Source organism: Balaenoptera acutorostrata, chromosome 19, assembly GCF_949987535.1.
Source record: "Balaenoptera acutorostrata chromosome 19, mBalAcu1.1, whole genome shotgun sequence".
Lineage (NCBI taxonomy): Eukaryota > Metazoa > Chordata > Mammalia > Artiodactyla > Balaenopteridae > Balaenoptera > Balaenoptera acutorostrata.
The window spans coordinates 1,976,855-1,992,725 of NC_080082.1; the positions used below are offsets into that span (position 1 = coordinate 1,976,855).

Here is a 15,871-nt window from a genome sequence, read left to right on the forward strand (position 1 = left end):
CCATTTTGACCGACTTACCATGTCCTGGAAGATGAACACACAAAAACGCAGAACTATCGTTGCAACTTTTTTGCAAATCTAAAAGTATTCCAAAGGAAAAAAAAAAGTATCTGATTAAAAAAAAAAAAAAAAAGGAGCCAAAGGTGAAAGCAATGTAAGGCGGGGGAGCGGAGAGGGCAGGTGTGGGGGCAGGTGCGGGGGCAGAGGGCGAGGCCGGAGAGCCCATTGTAAACCCGGTGGAGAGAGCCGCGTGGGTCTGACTGCAGGAAGCACAGAGGTGGGTCGGCTCTTGCTCTTTCCGACACTTTGATGACAGAGATGACGGTGTTGAAGGTTGAGATTTTAAGAACAAACAGTTGGCCTCCCCATGAGCCCTTGGTACTGCTTTCCTCACCTGGCAGGCAGGAGGGAGGATTCTTGCTGTGCCCAGCAGTTGAGCAAACAGTAATTTACAGGTTTCCATAGACATCTGAAGACACTGGGTGACTGTGACGCCAGGGATGGCAAACAATCCTTTTCCCAGACATCACCCCCCCGCCCCCGCCCCCGTCATCTTTCCGGATTAGGAAAGCCTGGCTGACTCCTCTGGGGCCCCAGGGCTCCGGCGGTGCCTGCCCCGGTGTCCTATCTGAAGGCTGGCAGACCTGGTCCTCCCTCGGTTCATCCTACAAAACGATCACAAAGCCTGCACCGAAACCCCTCTTAAAAACGCAGCTTCTGGGACTTCCCTGGCGGTCCAATGGTTAGGACTCTGAGCTTCCAATGCCAATGCTGGGGACCCAGGTTCAATCCCTGTTCGGGGAACTAACATCCTGCAAACCACGCGGCGTGGCCAAAAAAAACCCTCGAAAAACCAAAAACCAACGCAGCTCCTAACGCATTATGCATCAGGGAGGTAAGAGTTAGTTCGAAGAGCCACTTTTATTTTATTTATTTTATTTTATTTTATTTTTGGCTGCACTGGATCTTCTTTGTGGTGCGCAGGCTTCTCATTGAGATGGCTTCTCTTGTTGCAGAGCACGGGCTGTAGCACACGGGCTTCAGTAGTTGTGGCTCACGGGCTCCAGAGCACAGCCTCGGGAGTTGTGGTGCACGGGCCTAGGTGCTCCGCAGCATGTGGGATCTTCCCGGACCAGGAATCGAACCCGTGTCCCCTGCATTGGCAGGAGGATTCTTAACCACTGCGCCACCAGGGAAGCCCCGAAGAGCCACTTTTCCCAGCCTCCCGTCCCGGCCCCTCTTGGCCACCTGCCTGGGGACCAGCCAACCTCCAGTGTGACAGCGCAGGGGGCACGGTCCGTGCCACGGAGAGCTGTGGGTGCTTCTACTTCCAATGCCGGGGGCTTTCCTGCGGGCTCAGCCCTGGCAGTGGTGAGTCCCAGGCCCTCCTCCTGGACGCCATGCGGGGATGATGCAAGGTCAGTGTCACATGGCCTGTGGCCGTCTGTGGGGAAAGGCTGACCTCTGGTGGCCAGCTCCCATATTGCTGCCTCCGTGCTTCTCCCAGCTTCTACGCTGTCTGCATCCCCCCACGGGAGCCTGGGGACACCAAGGCCTGTTTGTCCCGTCCCGGGTGACCCAGGCCCTCCCCACCCCACGGGTGCCTTCCTGGCTTGGGGTCATGAGGGTGTGTGGGGCAGGGTGAGCTCACCCCTCAGGCCCCTTTCTCCTTGTGCGGACTATGTCCACAGCCCCGTGGCCCTGGGCCTGGCTCCCGGCTATGGGTTCTGGTGGTCCACTAGGACCATGGGGCTGCTCCTCAACCCTAAGGGAGCTCTGTCTGCTCTTGCTGAGCCCAGATCCCCCAGTCTGCGTCCTTCCGTCCTCGGCCCAGGAGAGGGTCCGGGCGGCTCTGTCTCAGCAAAAGCTAGAAGGGACTCAGCCTGCTCTGCCCTGGCCGCTCGGACCAAAGTGGCCTGATGCTAAGACAAAACAAGACACCCCCTCCTGCCTTGAAGAGTATTGTCACCAAGTCATTATTTTATCACCAAGTAATGCTGACAGCAGACCCTTCGATGCCTCCTCCATGTCAAGGGTCAGCAGTGGGGAGGGGTCAGGGCAGGGGCAGGATGCCCGGTTCACATAGTACCTGGTAATTTCTTTTTTTCTTTGGCCACACCATGCGGCACGTGGGATCTTAGCTCCCCGACCAGGGATCGAACCCGTGCCCCTTGCGGTGGAAGCGTGGAGTCTTAACCACTGGACCGCCAGGGAAGTCCCAGTACCTGGGAATTTTTAATGAGGTAAGTCTGGTGACCAGGTTTTCTCTTTTTTTCTTTTTTTGCTTGTTCTTTTATTATTATTATAAAACATATACTAATGTGAACATTTCCCATGTGCCTGTGGGTAGAGCCCCTGCTAGGCGGCCCAGCCTGTGACAGATGTTTCCTCATCTTTATTGGGGTATCTCAGAGGTATCCCAGGAGGACGGGGTCTTCTGCCAGCCAGAAAGCAACCATTAACGTCAAATGCACAGCAATTGGTCGGTGAGCAGGTTGTAGTGACACCGTGAGCCTTGCATACCACCCACTCGAGAGCCTGCAGTTTCATATCCGTGTCCCAGAGACAGCACCCCAAAAACCTACTTTCTGGGTGGTGGGCGTTGGCTCCCGAGACCCCACCTGCTGTAGCACCGCTCTTACAGGCTTGCTACTTTTTTTGGATGAATCGAGGGTAACATTAAATACATTACTGTAGGGGAACAAAATTTGCAGGCCAGAGACACCCAAAATGTCTCTGGCCTGCAAATTATTTCAAGCTGAAAACAATCAAGACACCAAAAGACTCAGGAAAAAACTTTGACCTTCCTCCAGCTGCCCGAAGGATTTAGATAGAGGGCTTGTTCCCAGAATAGAGCTATCCCCTGATATGTCTGCAAAGAATATGGGCCGGCGGAAATCAGGGTCCACTCGGCGTCCCATTGTCTCTGCCCAGCCCAGCAAACAGATATTTACCAACATCTCCACGTGAATGACCTTCCTCCCCTATGAAGTCCCAAACCACCGCCCTCACCATCCTCTTTTGTGTTTAGCTGAAAATGGTATTTAAGGCGAGGGTTTTGGCCATTTTGGTGAGTTACTCAGCTTTTCTGGATCTCTCCCATGTATACGTGTTATTAAACTTTGATTTTTCTCCTGTTAATCTGTCCCATGCCAATCCAATTCATAGACCAGGCAGAAGAACCTAGAAGGGTAGAGGAAAAGTCTTCCCCGACATGACTCATGTAAAAATATGCCCCATGTCCTCACCAGCATTTGGTGTTGTCAGTGTTCTGGGTTTTGGGCATTCTGATGGGTGTGTGGAGGCGTCTCCTGGCTGTTTTAACTTGCATTTCCCTGATGACACATGTGGAGCATCTGCATTCCTTATAAAATCACTAGTTAATGCTGTCATCCTAGAGAGAGGTTATCTGAGAGACGGGGAGGTAAGACATTTTGATGGGGTGTTAAGGCCTCGGAGTGGAGTCCTACCTGGGAGGGTCCGGGTGGCAGAGGAGCATGAGGGCCTTGCACAGCTTCACAGCAATTTCACCGGCGTCACGATTTTGCCTTTGATCAGCTTCCACCCATTCCCCGGAATAACCTACTTTTTGTTTTTACTCTCAACGTTGACAGTGTTTCCGGGGCCCATCGAGGTAGAATTCCCCTCTGCCCACCCCAGGCCTTCCTTCTCAGGCCAGAGAGAAAAACACTACTGAAGGAAGGGGGGCGGGGGATGGTGAGAGAAAGAAAGAGAAAGAGAGAAAGAAGGGAGGAAGGGAGAGTAAGGAAAAAAAGTTGCCCGCCACTCCACTGCTACAAGGATCAAGCCTTTGGCCCCTGCAGTCGCCCACCAACAGTGAGGGGAATTCAGGATGGAAAAAAACAGGAAGCACTCTGTGCTTTGGATACAGACCCCCTAGATAGTGAAGTTACATATCTAAGGAAAAGTTTCAATGACCCCAGATTCTTGCATCTTTCCATACGTAGAAAAGCAAACTAAAATCATTAACTTGAGATGGCCGTTCTTTGTGATTAGCAGTAATCTTTTCATGCTTGATTACATATTTTTCTCAACAAAAAATTCCTATATATCCTGGCTTCTCCCTTACCTCTTCTGAGAGGGGTATAGTCCTCAAGAAGGTCCCCAAATAAACTTAACTGACAACTTTTACGCTGTGCCTTTTCCTTTCAGTCAAGAGAAGGGAGGAAGGAAGAACAGCCAGTGTGAGATAGGAATCGGGGTGAGAGCCTACACCAAACCCGTTAGTGGGGATGTAGAGGATCAGAGTCTAAAAGTTTGCTATGAGAGGATGAAACCTGCAATCGAAGCTGCTTCTCAGGGAAGATAGGACAGGCATCTTATTCAAAATGTGTCGACTGTGCATTTATTCACCGGTCCTATGTTCCTCTAATAGATCTTTCTAGATCTTCATTTTTATCTCCCTTGAGTTTTGATTTCCAATGTGTGTGGTTCTTAGTCTTTGGGAATGAATGATCCACATACAGGACATTATTGTGAAATATTTGACCAGCTCAAACATTCCTCTCCTCTGACCATGCTGGACAAACCTTCTCTGCATCAAGTCGTGCTGTCATTTGGGGGGTTTGATTCATTCACTGTTTATTCATAATTTATTAACATTTAGCAAATTGTGCAACATTTTTGTCCTGGGGATATGAAGGTGAATAAGATACAGCCTGAGGGAGACTGACACCTAGCGGAGGAGAGACACAGCACATGGATTACTATTAAGCAATAAGCTCCTAGCGTATCCTAGCTCCTAGCGTATCCTGGGGACCATTCCAGGAAATGCATTAATGGGAAAATCTTGACTTACTTGGAAATCAGATAACATGAACATTATTCCTGGCATGCGTTTGAAATACTGGGCACCACTTAACCAATTCTCCAATCCAGTCTTTGAGTGCTCTCTAACAACGTAGAACTCTCAGGTTTTGATGTAGAAGAAGTCTTTGTTGCATTTCACATGTTTTATATTAATTGCATCATTCATGAATGATGCAGTTAACGGCCAAGGATAGGAGGATGTGGTTAGGTCTCTGCCCAGAACTTAGGTTTCAGAACTGCGATTCCGTGAAGGGTTAACACCTGGCCCCCTCCAGATGGCCTGAGGTCAGAGCCTCTCTGGAAGAGGCGGGAGAACAGCCCTTCCGGAGAATTAGAAAGTTTAGTGCATGCGATCTACTTTCAAAGCCAGGCAGCTGGAATTTAAGGGGCCATGGCTATGAACCCTGAGCATAAGTTGTTGACTGTGAGATGATCAGGCTTGAAAACTGAGCTGGTTCCTGGGTCAGGCAGGATTAAAGGGCCAGATGCTCAAAACAGTGATATTACGGGGATTTAAAAAAATCAACTTAAAGAATCACCAATATCTCCAATTATTTGGGCAAGGAGTTTTACCTTTTTAAAAACAAATTTAACCTTAGGGACAGATTTGCAGTTTCGCACACTGCATGTTCTCTAGGCTGCTGCCTCGAAATCTGCGTGCAGGAAAGCTGGCTTTGGGCTGTGTTTGGGCAGGTTTAGGGGACACAGTGGCCGGGAAACAGATGAGCAGTTGCAGGCTCACAGGGCAGCACGCAAGGTCGTTGGCTTCATCACAACCTGTTCCCTGACTCGCTGTGATGTTACAGGTGCCTTTCGAGTTTGCAGTTAACATACCCAGCATGGCTCTGTCTTTTGTCGCATTTCCTGCACTATTATCTAGGTTTTGGTGTTTCCTCCTCCCCAATTTTTGCATCTGATGACTTACAGAATGTCCTTGATCTTCATGTGATGGCTCTGAGATGGGTGATAAAGAAGATGGGGCAATGGCAAGAATGAAGAAGGCCCTGCACTTGTGAGCCAAGCAGATGAGTGAAACTACAGCACAGATCTTTGCTTAAAATCAGTCAGCAGGAAATTCCCCCCCCCATGCTAAGCGTGGATGTGCGTGGGAGAGAAGAAATACAGGCTGTGCCTGTATTTTCCGAATTTTAAAAGTTAGTATATATTAATGACACACTGAAAAATACCATTTAAAGACTGAAGCAGTGCTGTAATATGGTAGACTAAGTTATCTGGACCAATCCTCCCATTCAAACTAGAAAATGATGGATAAATGTTGAAATGAGTCTTCTTAAAGGCATCAGAAGGGTAACAAGGAGTAAAGAATCACCAAATCGGAACCTAACGGGAAGTACATACAAAAAAAAAACTGAGTAGAGGCTGGGCTCTGAGATGGCTTTTGCTTCCGGGCATGGGCAAGTGTTGCCATGTTTGACTTGGGTGTGACAGCCTCAAAGGGCAAGGAGAAAGCTCAGCAAATCCAAGGCTGTCCCAGGTGGGAGCTACAGGGCCATTCCCTGCAGATGAAGCTGAGGTGCCAAGAGCTGTGCTTGAGGATGAGGGTGCAGCAGAAGTAAGCCTGCTGCCCAGAACCTCGGGAACAGAGAAGGTCACCCCAGTGCCGAGCGGGGTATGTGGGAAGGCAAGGTCCCTGAGATACTGTAACCACATCCAGGCTTTCCTTGGATTCTCAGCCTCAATTTACATCACCTGGGTTGTCCAAAAGAAACTTAAGACACTAATCTGGACTCAGGATGTCATGAGCTGGCAGTGTCCAAGGCTGTCTGGCAGAAGCAAAAGCAATTACCCTTGGGAAAAAGATGCTTTCGCTGAAATCTTTCAAAGGTTATTCACAAGCAGTTCTTCAAGGATACGAGCAGCGTCACTGCAGCACAAACTGATTAACATACATTATTTAAGGACAAGACAAGCTTGAAAACGTCTGCAGGGAACTGAAAGCTATAAAAGTGATCCAGCAGATTTGAGAAAAATTGAAGCTCTGAAAATTACTAATCATAATAAAAAATTATATGGACAAGTTAGACAGATGTGATGGGGCTGAGCAAACAATCCATGAACCAGCAGATAAAAGGAGGAATTATCTAGAATGCGGCACAGAGGGACAAACAGAGGGAAAACGGAGAAGAGAGGTTAACAGACCCAGGAGAAGAGAGGGACGAGGGGGCAACGGCATCCTCTGAAGAGAGGATGACAGAGAAATCCCGGACCTGTAAGGCCACCACACACAGCCTCACGAGGACCAGCAATTCCCAAGCAAAGTGAATACAAAGAAATAAATGTCTAAACATATCTTAGTGAAACTGCAGGATAATGGAGATGAAGAAAAAAAAAAAACGCAAAAGCAGGTGGAGAAAAAAAATTACTTTCCAGAAAGATCTTTAGAAAATCTCCAAATATCTGGAAACGAAATAACACACTTCTAAGTAGCCCAAGGGTCAAAGAAGAAATCAAAAAGGGAATCAGGAAGTATCTTGAACTGAATGAAAATCAAAACAACATATTAAGATTTGTAGGATGCAGCTGAAGCAGAATTAAAGGGAAATGGAGAGCACTGACTTCTGAGATCTCTCAAATCAATGAATTGGATTAGAAATAAATAACAGAAAGATCTCCAAATGTTTGGAAATTAAACAGCACACTTTGACCCCAAAGAGGAGAAAGTTTTGCTTTCAGCCACGATGGAGCAGAGAGACTGGGTTTCCCCTTTCCCCTCACATGTTTATTAAACTGGACAAAATACATGAAACAAGGGTTTTGATGTCACTCCCTCCCTTGCCTTCCCTCTTCCCCTTCTCCCCCCATCCTCTCCTTCTGTACTTATTCCCTGCTTCATTTCACAGAGCATTTGAGGAATGTCATCATGTTTATCTCATTAGAACAAAACCTCCTTGAAGCTGGTGGCTGGGTCTTCTGTTTTGTGTCTCATGTGTCCTGGTACAACATCCCCGCATTGTGGTAACCAATTAATGTTGTTAAATGAAATGATCGTCAGCCAATTCAAAACCGTGACCCCACTTTGCAGCACAGAGAATCTCTTAAATTTGTATTTTGCTTTTTACTTTTCTAAGCTTTTTAAATTTCACTTGATTCTTTCAAGAGTTCTGTGTAGGGGGCTTCCCTGGTGGCGCAGTGGTTGAGAATCTGCCTGCTAATGCAGGGGACACGGGTTCGAGCCCTGGTCTGGGAAGATCCCACATGCCGCGGAGCAACTAGGCTCGTGAGCCACAACTACTGAGCCTGTGTGTCTGGAGCCTGTGCTCCGCAACAAGAGAGGCCGCGATAGTGAGAGGCCCGCGCACCGCAATGAAGAGTGGTCCCCGCTCGCCACAACTAGAGAAAGCCCTCGCACAGAAACGAAGACCCAACACAGCCAAAAATAAATAAATAAATTAAAAAAATAATAATAATAACAAATGTTCAAGTACAATTGGTGTCTTAAAAAAAAAAGAGTTCTGTGTAGTAGGTGGGTGGGTTTAATATGATCACTTTCCAGGTGGGAAAGTACAAAGACCCACTGCATCAATAGCACACTTGGGAGATCTCTCTAATTACACTGATTATTTGTGGTGAGGGTAATTAGATGTTAGGTGTATTGTTAATTTTTTCTCTTCTAGATTTCAACTTGAAGACAGCAGAGGGCGCCTGACCACACAAAAGGTACACTAAATGTTAATGATATATTAGATTTAAGATTATTCATTAAAGTTTCAAAAATGTGAATTTCACTAAAATAGGACCGTGTACTTAATCTTTCTACTATTTTAGGATTCTGATCTCATTTTAAATGTTCTCTTCTCCTTCTTTCTTGGTAATGAGAGTTTCAACCTCACGTAAATCACCATGACACTATTAATTCCGAGAGCCTTCCAATTGAGCTTCAAGATTCTTTCAGATAATAAAAGTACGAAATCCTGCATCTACCAGATCCTTCCAAATCTTCAGCAGGGAATAGGCTCCCCCTTCTGTAGCTCTTAAGAGGCGACCCCTGTAATGTGTTGCAGACAGATGTGCTGTGACTGAAGGGCCATCTTACTTCAAGTGTATTGCCTCCAGGTTACCTAAAATTCTCAGAAAAGTATAAAAGGATTAGGCATGCTTTTAGTCATATTGCACTAGAGGGAAAGTAATGGTTTCTGAGGAGCACTAGTGAGGCTTTCGCCATTTGTAGCTCATTGTTGAAGGCGATTATGTCTGCAGGTTCAGGGGCCAGGTTCCTGTGAAATTCTGCAGCTCCCTTCCAATTGGCTTCTAGCTGGTTCTTTTCTCTATCATCTCACATGTTCTCCCATTCTCCTACAATCAGTGTTGGGGACGGCGGCAGCCTGAATCCTATTCCACCCCCCCACCCCCCGTAGTTCCCCAAATTTTCTTTTTCTTTTTTTAAAAGATTTAATTTTTAAATTTATTTTTGTCTATGTTGGGTCTTCGTTGCTGTGCGCGGGCTTTCTCTAGTTGTGGCGGGCGGGGCTACTCTTCACTGTGGCGCGTGGGCTTTTCCTTGTGGTGGCTTCTCTTGTAGAGCACAGGCTCTAGGCGCACGGGCTTCAGTAGTTGTGGCTCATGGGCTCTAGATAGCAGGCTCAGTAGTTGTGGCGCACGGGCTTAGTTTCTCCGCGGCATGTGGGATCTTCCCGGAACAGGGCTTGAACCCATGTCCACTTCGTTGGCAGGAGGATTCTTATCTACTGTGCCACCAGGGAAGCCCTATTTTTCTTCTGGAAGACTAGGCTAATGGACAAGGCTTGGAGTTGGCTGAAAAAGCATTCCTCCCTGCCTGCTCAGAGATTAGTAAATTGATTGGATCTAAGTTGATTTTGTTACCGACCAGGATTCTTGGACTCCTTAATCAATAGAAATTGATAAGAGGCCAGAGAAGAAATTCAGGCAAGGCTTTATTGGGACTTGTGCTGCAGCACGAGGGAGCGAAACCAAGTAGCAGGTTCCTTTGCTTGCTCCCTGATGGGGGATGGGGGTGGGGGGGCGAGCTGGTACCTTACATGGGGTGAGGGCATGAGCCGGTCCACGGGTTGGTCTCCAGCAGTGGCTTTGGTGGTCTGCCCCCCCCCCCAACTTGGCAGTGCTGAGTAGAGGGATCATTTGCAGTACCCGTGCTTTGCTTCCTTACTCCTCAGAAGTGGCAGTTGGGTATTTTGTCTTTTTGTATCTTGTTCATAGTTTGCCCCAACTGCCACATGCATGCAGTTATTTTTAATCCCTTAGTTTCTTTGTATTTTGTTTGGAGGCGATTTGTCCAGGTGCAAGCACTGCACCAAAAGGTCTCAGGTCCCAGCCTGTCACAATTTCTTTAAGGCTGAGCCTTGTGGTGGTTCACCCACAAAGTAGGAAAAGAGATTATTTCCTGATTTATGCTTTCCCTTTGCCAAATGTTTGCTTGTGCTTGTCCTTAATTTATCCTGTTTCCTTGATCACAAGCCCAAAGACGACATCTTCTAAGCAATGAGACGCATTTTCACTCTGCTCTGTCCAAACCATAGCATTCCACGTTCTACCTGTGGTTTTTCCCGTTTACTAAATCATTTGAGTCAAATGCTAGCTGGCGGTTTTGGCTTCCCAGACTTGGAACACTGACTGCTCTCGGAGGGGGTGTCATCAGCCCTGCTCGATCATGGAGAAACAAGTCCCCTCACACAGGACACTTAAGGAGTCACCTAGAAGGCGGACTGGCAGGGCTGTTTTTCTTGCTGAGCACAGTACCCTCAGCCCCTAACAATATCTGGCGCTCAGGGTCTGCGAATCCTTTAAGTGCAAAAGCATCTCTATGGGGAGCGAAGCCACAGCAATCATTTGACTCGTACAAGGGTTCGCGCTGACAAAACGCGGCTCATTTACCGAGTCACCCAGCTGGGTCACTGTGCAATGTGCACGCACTAAGCAATATGCGTAAACACGGCAGACACTGAAGCCAACCTTCAGGCCCGGGCCCGGTGGCGGCGGGAACAACAGGCGTCGAGTCCCCCGGAGGAGGTCTCCGAGCTGAGGGCGGACGGCACGGGGACGGGGACGGGGCCCCACTGCTTCCAGGCGGACGCCACCCAGAGCCCGAGGCCCCCAAGCCCGTTTCCAAAGGCGGAGCACAACGAACCGGTAAAGCCTCCATCCCCCGGCCCAGGCCCGCCCACTCCGCCCACTCCGCCCACTCCGCCCACTCCGCCCCGCCCTCGGAAGCGCGCGGGGGGGCGGACCGGAAGTGACGCGATTTCTGCGCGCCGCCCAGCACGTATTTTTTGAGCGCTGCGCGCCGCTCGAGACTCTCAGGCGTCCCGGCATCTTCTCTGACGCGGCGCGATGGGCAAGAAGGGCAAGAAAGAGAAGAAGGGCCGCGGGGCGGAGAAGACGGCCGCCAAGATGGAGAAGAAGGTGTCCAAGCGCTCGCGGAAGGAGGAGGTGAGCGGGGCCGGCGGGCGGGCTGGCCTCCTTCGTCCCGGGTCTCGTGCGTAGCCGGGCCCCCTGTTCTGGGCGCTGGGAGGGGCCGGGCTGAGCGGGCGCGCCTCTGCAAGCCTCAGTCCTCGGCTTTAAAAAGGGGTACGTGATCCTCACGGCAGCCCTGAGCAGTGAGCGTCCGTGGAATAAGTAAGTGGAACTGTGGGGCGTTCCAGAACAGTTCTCTGTGTCTCTCTCCGTCTCTGTCTCTCCCTCTCCCTCCCTACCTCCCTACCTCTCTTACTCTCTCCCCCTCTTTCTCTCTATCTTTACAAGGGTCTACAAATGGATCAGTGCTGAACTTAGAGGAGAGCGCTCTGCTCTTAATTGACTGTTGCTCACGGGCTCCCTAACCCGGGGCGGTTTATAGTGGTTAATGAGTGTTTGCTGCGTGCCAGGCATTGTGCTCTCTGGGCTTTAATTCTTACAACCAATTGAGTTAGGTAACTTTGGCGTCCCCATCTGACAGGAAATCAGAAGCTAACAGTTTACGCGCAGCTCAGGGTCACACAGCTGTGAGGTGGCTTGGAGCTGGAATTTGACCGGATGTCCCTGATCCAGAGCTCTTGACCACATACGCTTGTCCCTTTTCTTCCTATGGCATTCGTGTCTCCATTTCCTCGTCTGTTAAATAATGGGGTTGGGCCTTTCCCCTCCCCGTCTCCTATCATTTTTTGGCAGGGGGACTAAGCAAGTGGTCGTGGGGGACAACTTGGAGTTCTGCCCAGTGCAGAACTCATGTCTCAGATACCTGGTTGACACCTGCACGAGGCTGTCACGCAGATTCCTCCCCTTCTACACTGTCCTATTGAAGCCCCATCTCTTCACCCTGCTGGGGAGACCTACATCACCTGGGCTCACTTCCCTCCAGCCACACAACTCTGTGCTGTGTCTCAGATATGCCACCTTCTTTCTGCACCTCAACCCCAAATACATTCTTCTACACTGGCTCCTTTTCACCTTTGAGCCTGTTGTCGCCTTGGAGAGGCTTTCCTCGACTAGGCCGCCTGTGCTGCCAGACCTACCCTGTCCCAGCCCCTCAGCCCCGTGAGTGTGACGCTCAGCCGTTTGAGAAGTGCTGCCTTAGAGTGGTAGGAGGGAAGCTTACCTGACTCCTGGACCTTGTTTTAATCTGGTGAGATTTGTTCAACGTGCGGGCATGGGGAGCGGCTACTGGATTAACTGGCAAGAAGTGGAGGAGGTGGGGGTTGAAACGAGTCACCCGACAGTCACCGAACCAAAGTTGGGTCCCCTCGCCTGCACGCAGCAAAGCCAACCTACAGACCCCGGGTTGTGGTGAGGGAAACTGCAGGGTTTATTGCAGGTGCTCGGTAAGGAGTCCAGGCAGCTGGTGCTCAAAAGACCCGACTTCCCTGAAGGCTTTCAGGGAAGGTTTTTAAAGACAGGGTCAGGGAGGGGGTGCTGTGGGCTGTGTGATCAGCTTGTGGGCGTTCTTCTTGTTGGTTGGTGGTGAGGTCATCGGGAGTCAACATCATCAGCCTGTTTCCAGCCCGTCTGGGGTCTGCATTCCGGGGGCAGCACGCAGTTAACTTCTTCCACCTGGTGGGTGTTTCCGTATCTGCGAAACAGCTCACAGGACATGGCGCAGAGTATCATCTACAGCTGTTGAGGAGGAACTGAAGGTCCTTGACTTTAAGGCCAAACTATTATTATTTTGTCTTCCTTGATTGTTTTTCTTCTTTCTGCATTTTCTCACTTCTCTGATTAAATTTATTCTTTGGAACTTGGGAAGGCCTAGGAGACTGAAGTTTTTCTACAGACAAGGGGCAGGCAGAGGACATGTTGGCGGGGGGCGGGGGGGTGTGCGGTTTCCTGTCCCCGGAAGGCTTCACAGGGTCCTGCTCAGTTAACGATGGCAGAGCCTGTGCTCCTAGCTAAGGGGTCGACGAGGCCTGCTCCCAAGCAGAGACACCGTGGTCGTGCCTGCCCTTGCGTGGCGGGGTTTGATGCTTCCTGCCGGCCTAGCCAGGTGGGTGTCAGTGCCACTCGCCCCAGGACTGATACAGCAGCTCTCCCTCCAGGCCTGCTGCTGCCCATCGCAGCCACACCTTCCTCCCACCTTGTTCCCGTCTTCCCTTCTGCCTTTAAGGAAGATAATTTCTCGGGTGAGTGACAGTGGGCTAGGAACTCTGAGCTTATGGAGGCTCCAACAGTCACTTCTCCACGCGGGGCTTCCTGTAAGGGTCCAGTGGGTCAGTAACTTGTCTTGAGTACCTAATTACACATAGGAGTAGCAGGATAGCGGATGTTTTTGTGGACTCCCGTGAAGGTGAAAATTGGTAGAGCCAGTTGGGTCCTAATTTGTCAATACCTAGAAAAGTGGAAGCTACGACCTAGCAGTTACACACCTAAAGGTTTACCTTGGAAAAATTACCCCCAGCTACACAAAGACAGGTACTAGAGCGGCCGTGGTAGTATTTCTTGTAAAAAAGAAAATTTTGGAGGTGACCCAGATGTTTGGCAGCAGCAGGATGGGTGGCGAAGCCATATAGCTCTGCCACCGTGACAACGAACGGGTTCAGGGCATCAGACCTTTCTTTCAGCAGTGTTAAGCAAAAAAGCAAGTTGCAAGGGAATATTCAGTACGATAACATTTACGTGGAATTGAAAAACCTAAAACAATAACGTACGTGGTTTAGGGATACATAACGTGTAGTAAAAGTATAGAGAGATGGCGTGAGAGTAAGGAGCCCTCCATTCCAGAGAGTGGCTGCCTTCGGGAAGGTGAAGGGGGTACACACGGTGGGGGCGGGGTTGCGGGTGGCCGTTCGGGCCCAGGGGGTGTGATGCTCTGATGAAAGGAACTGAGAGGAAGCCAGTGCGGCTGGGAGAGTGAGGAGATGGGGTGGGACGTGAGGCAGGCGAGGGCGGGAGAAGGGTCTGGAAGACCCGCTTTCAGGCCCTGCAGAATGTGGAGCCTGGGAACGAGAGCCGGGGTAGTGTGGGGTAGGGTGGGGTGGGGTGGGAGGAAGGATGGGGGGACAGATGCCAGGTCTCAGCATGAGCAAGGTGCTGGGCTGAGCATTGAAGAGAAGGATGGGAGACTTTCCCGTGACAGACAGATCATGCGTCACTGCGGGGTGGGCGGCACTAGTGTAAATGCAGGGACTTAGGGCAGGAAGACTGAGTTCCAATGCTGCCCAGCTGTGCACGGAAATTGGCGCCTTAACGTCTAAATTGGTTTCTGCGTTCCTAACGGTGGAGACCTTCGTACACGGATTGGCTGCAGCTGATAGATGTCGGGCCCCCACCGCGCAGGCGCCGTTCTAAGCAGACTGACATGTCTGGTTCATTTGGAGCTTATGTTTTGTTATGTTGGTGGGAGGGAGGTGGAAACAAAATAAATAAATGAACAAGAAAACATCAGACCCCGCTCTGCAGACAGCAAAGCAGGCTGGTGCGGTGGCCCAGGCCTGGGTTTCCAGGGGTGGCTGAAGGTGTTGGCGTGAAGTTGGGTGGGCTTGTCTGAGAGGAAGGCCTTGGGGGGGCGGGGTGAGGGTTTGGAAGGAGATGATGCACATGCCGTGCGCGGGAAGGTCAGGCCCTGAGTATTTGCGCGTGTGTCAGGGTCTGTGTGTTTGAAATGGGAGAAACAAGTTCTAATTCACGGGTGTGACTGGACCCCGGTCAGGTCAGAGGGGCTGGGGAAAGCTGACCCAGGCATCTGGCCACGTGATAGGGTTTAAGAAAACGTCTCACGTGTGGTGGCTTGTCTGTCTACAGGAGGACCTCGAAGCCCTCATAGCCCACTTCCAGGCTCTCGATGCCAGAAAGACTCGGATCGTGGAGACACCCTGCCCCCCGCCTTCTCCAAGGTAAGCAGCACGGACTCTCCAGTGTAGCTTCCGACCTGAAGTTTTCTGGTATAGATTGGAAAACTGCTTGAAGTAGACACCGTGTTTTCATAAGTAACCGGGCACTTGGGACATTTTCATCATGAAAACCTGCCAGATCAGCTCCCACAAAACATTTTTTTCAGTTCCACTTAGGAAGAATGGGAGTGAGGCAACTCAGCTTCATTGTCGTGTAGAAACACGGCGACGAGGTCTCCTGGCACAGCTGCTCTGCTGGTCAGGGAGGTTGTGTGGGTTTGGTCGTTCGCCACCTGGTGACAGTCTGTGGGCAGTCCGTGAGCTTCTCCTTGCTTCTTAGGTTTCTAAAGGCCCATCACGGTGCGAAACTTAAAATCATGATAGCTTTTTGCTGTGTTCGTTCATAATGCTTTCAAATTCTCATGTGAAAAGTGGGACCATTAAATGTAAACTGTCTGTTAGCCATTTTAGGTGGGTTTGTAGTTTATGTGAGGAGCTCCAGCATCTTTTGTAGGATTTGAGACCCTGTGGAAGGAGCAGGCTGGGGGGTTTCTTTTGTTTTTTAAAAAATTAATTAATTAATTTTTGGCTGCATTGGGTCTTCGTTGCTATGTGCAGGCTTTCTCTAGTTGCAGCGAGCGGAGGCTAATCTTCATTGCAGTGCGCAGTCCTCTCATTAAAGTGGCTTCTCTTGTTGCGGAACACAGGCTCTAGGCACGTGGGCTCCAGTAGTTGCGGCTCGCGGG

The 15,871-nt window shown here is 50.0% G+C and overlaps 1 protein-coding gene and 1 long non-coding RNA gene across 2 annotated transcripts in view; both read left to right on the plus strand.

The window, feature by feature from the left end:
- The first annotated feature begins 1,269 nt into the window (after positions 1-1,269).
- LOC130705711 (uncharacterized) lies at positions 1,270-7,928 on the plus strand. The gene is made up of 3 exons (XR_009006066.1): positions 1,270-1,418; positions 2,142-2,243; positions 5,758-7,928. It is a non-coding gene; the product is annotated as an uncharacterized LOC130705711 (long non-coding RNA).
- Positions 7,929-8,463: 535 nt separating this feature from the next.
- The window catches only part of KLHDC4 (kelch domain containing 4), a 66,866-nt gene continuing 59,458 nt past the window's right edge, over positions 8,464-15,871 (plus strand). Inside the window, exons 1-4 of the mRNA XM_057533955.1 lie at positions 8,464-8,508; positions 10,766-10,956; positions 11,087-11,256; positions 15,037-15,128. Of these exons, the coding sequence (XP_057389938.1) occupies positions 11,158-11,256; positions 15,037-15,128 (191 nt within the window). The 5' untranslated portion in view covers positions 8,464-8,508; positions 10,766-10,956; positions 11,087-11,157. The remainder of the gene's footprint in view (positions 8,509-10,765; positions 10,957-11,086; positions 11,257-15,036; positions 15,129-15,871) is intronic.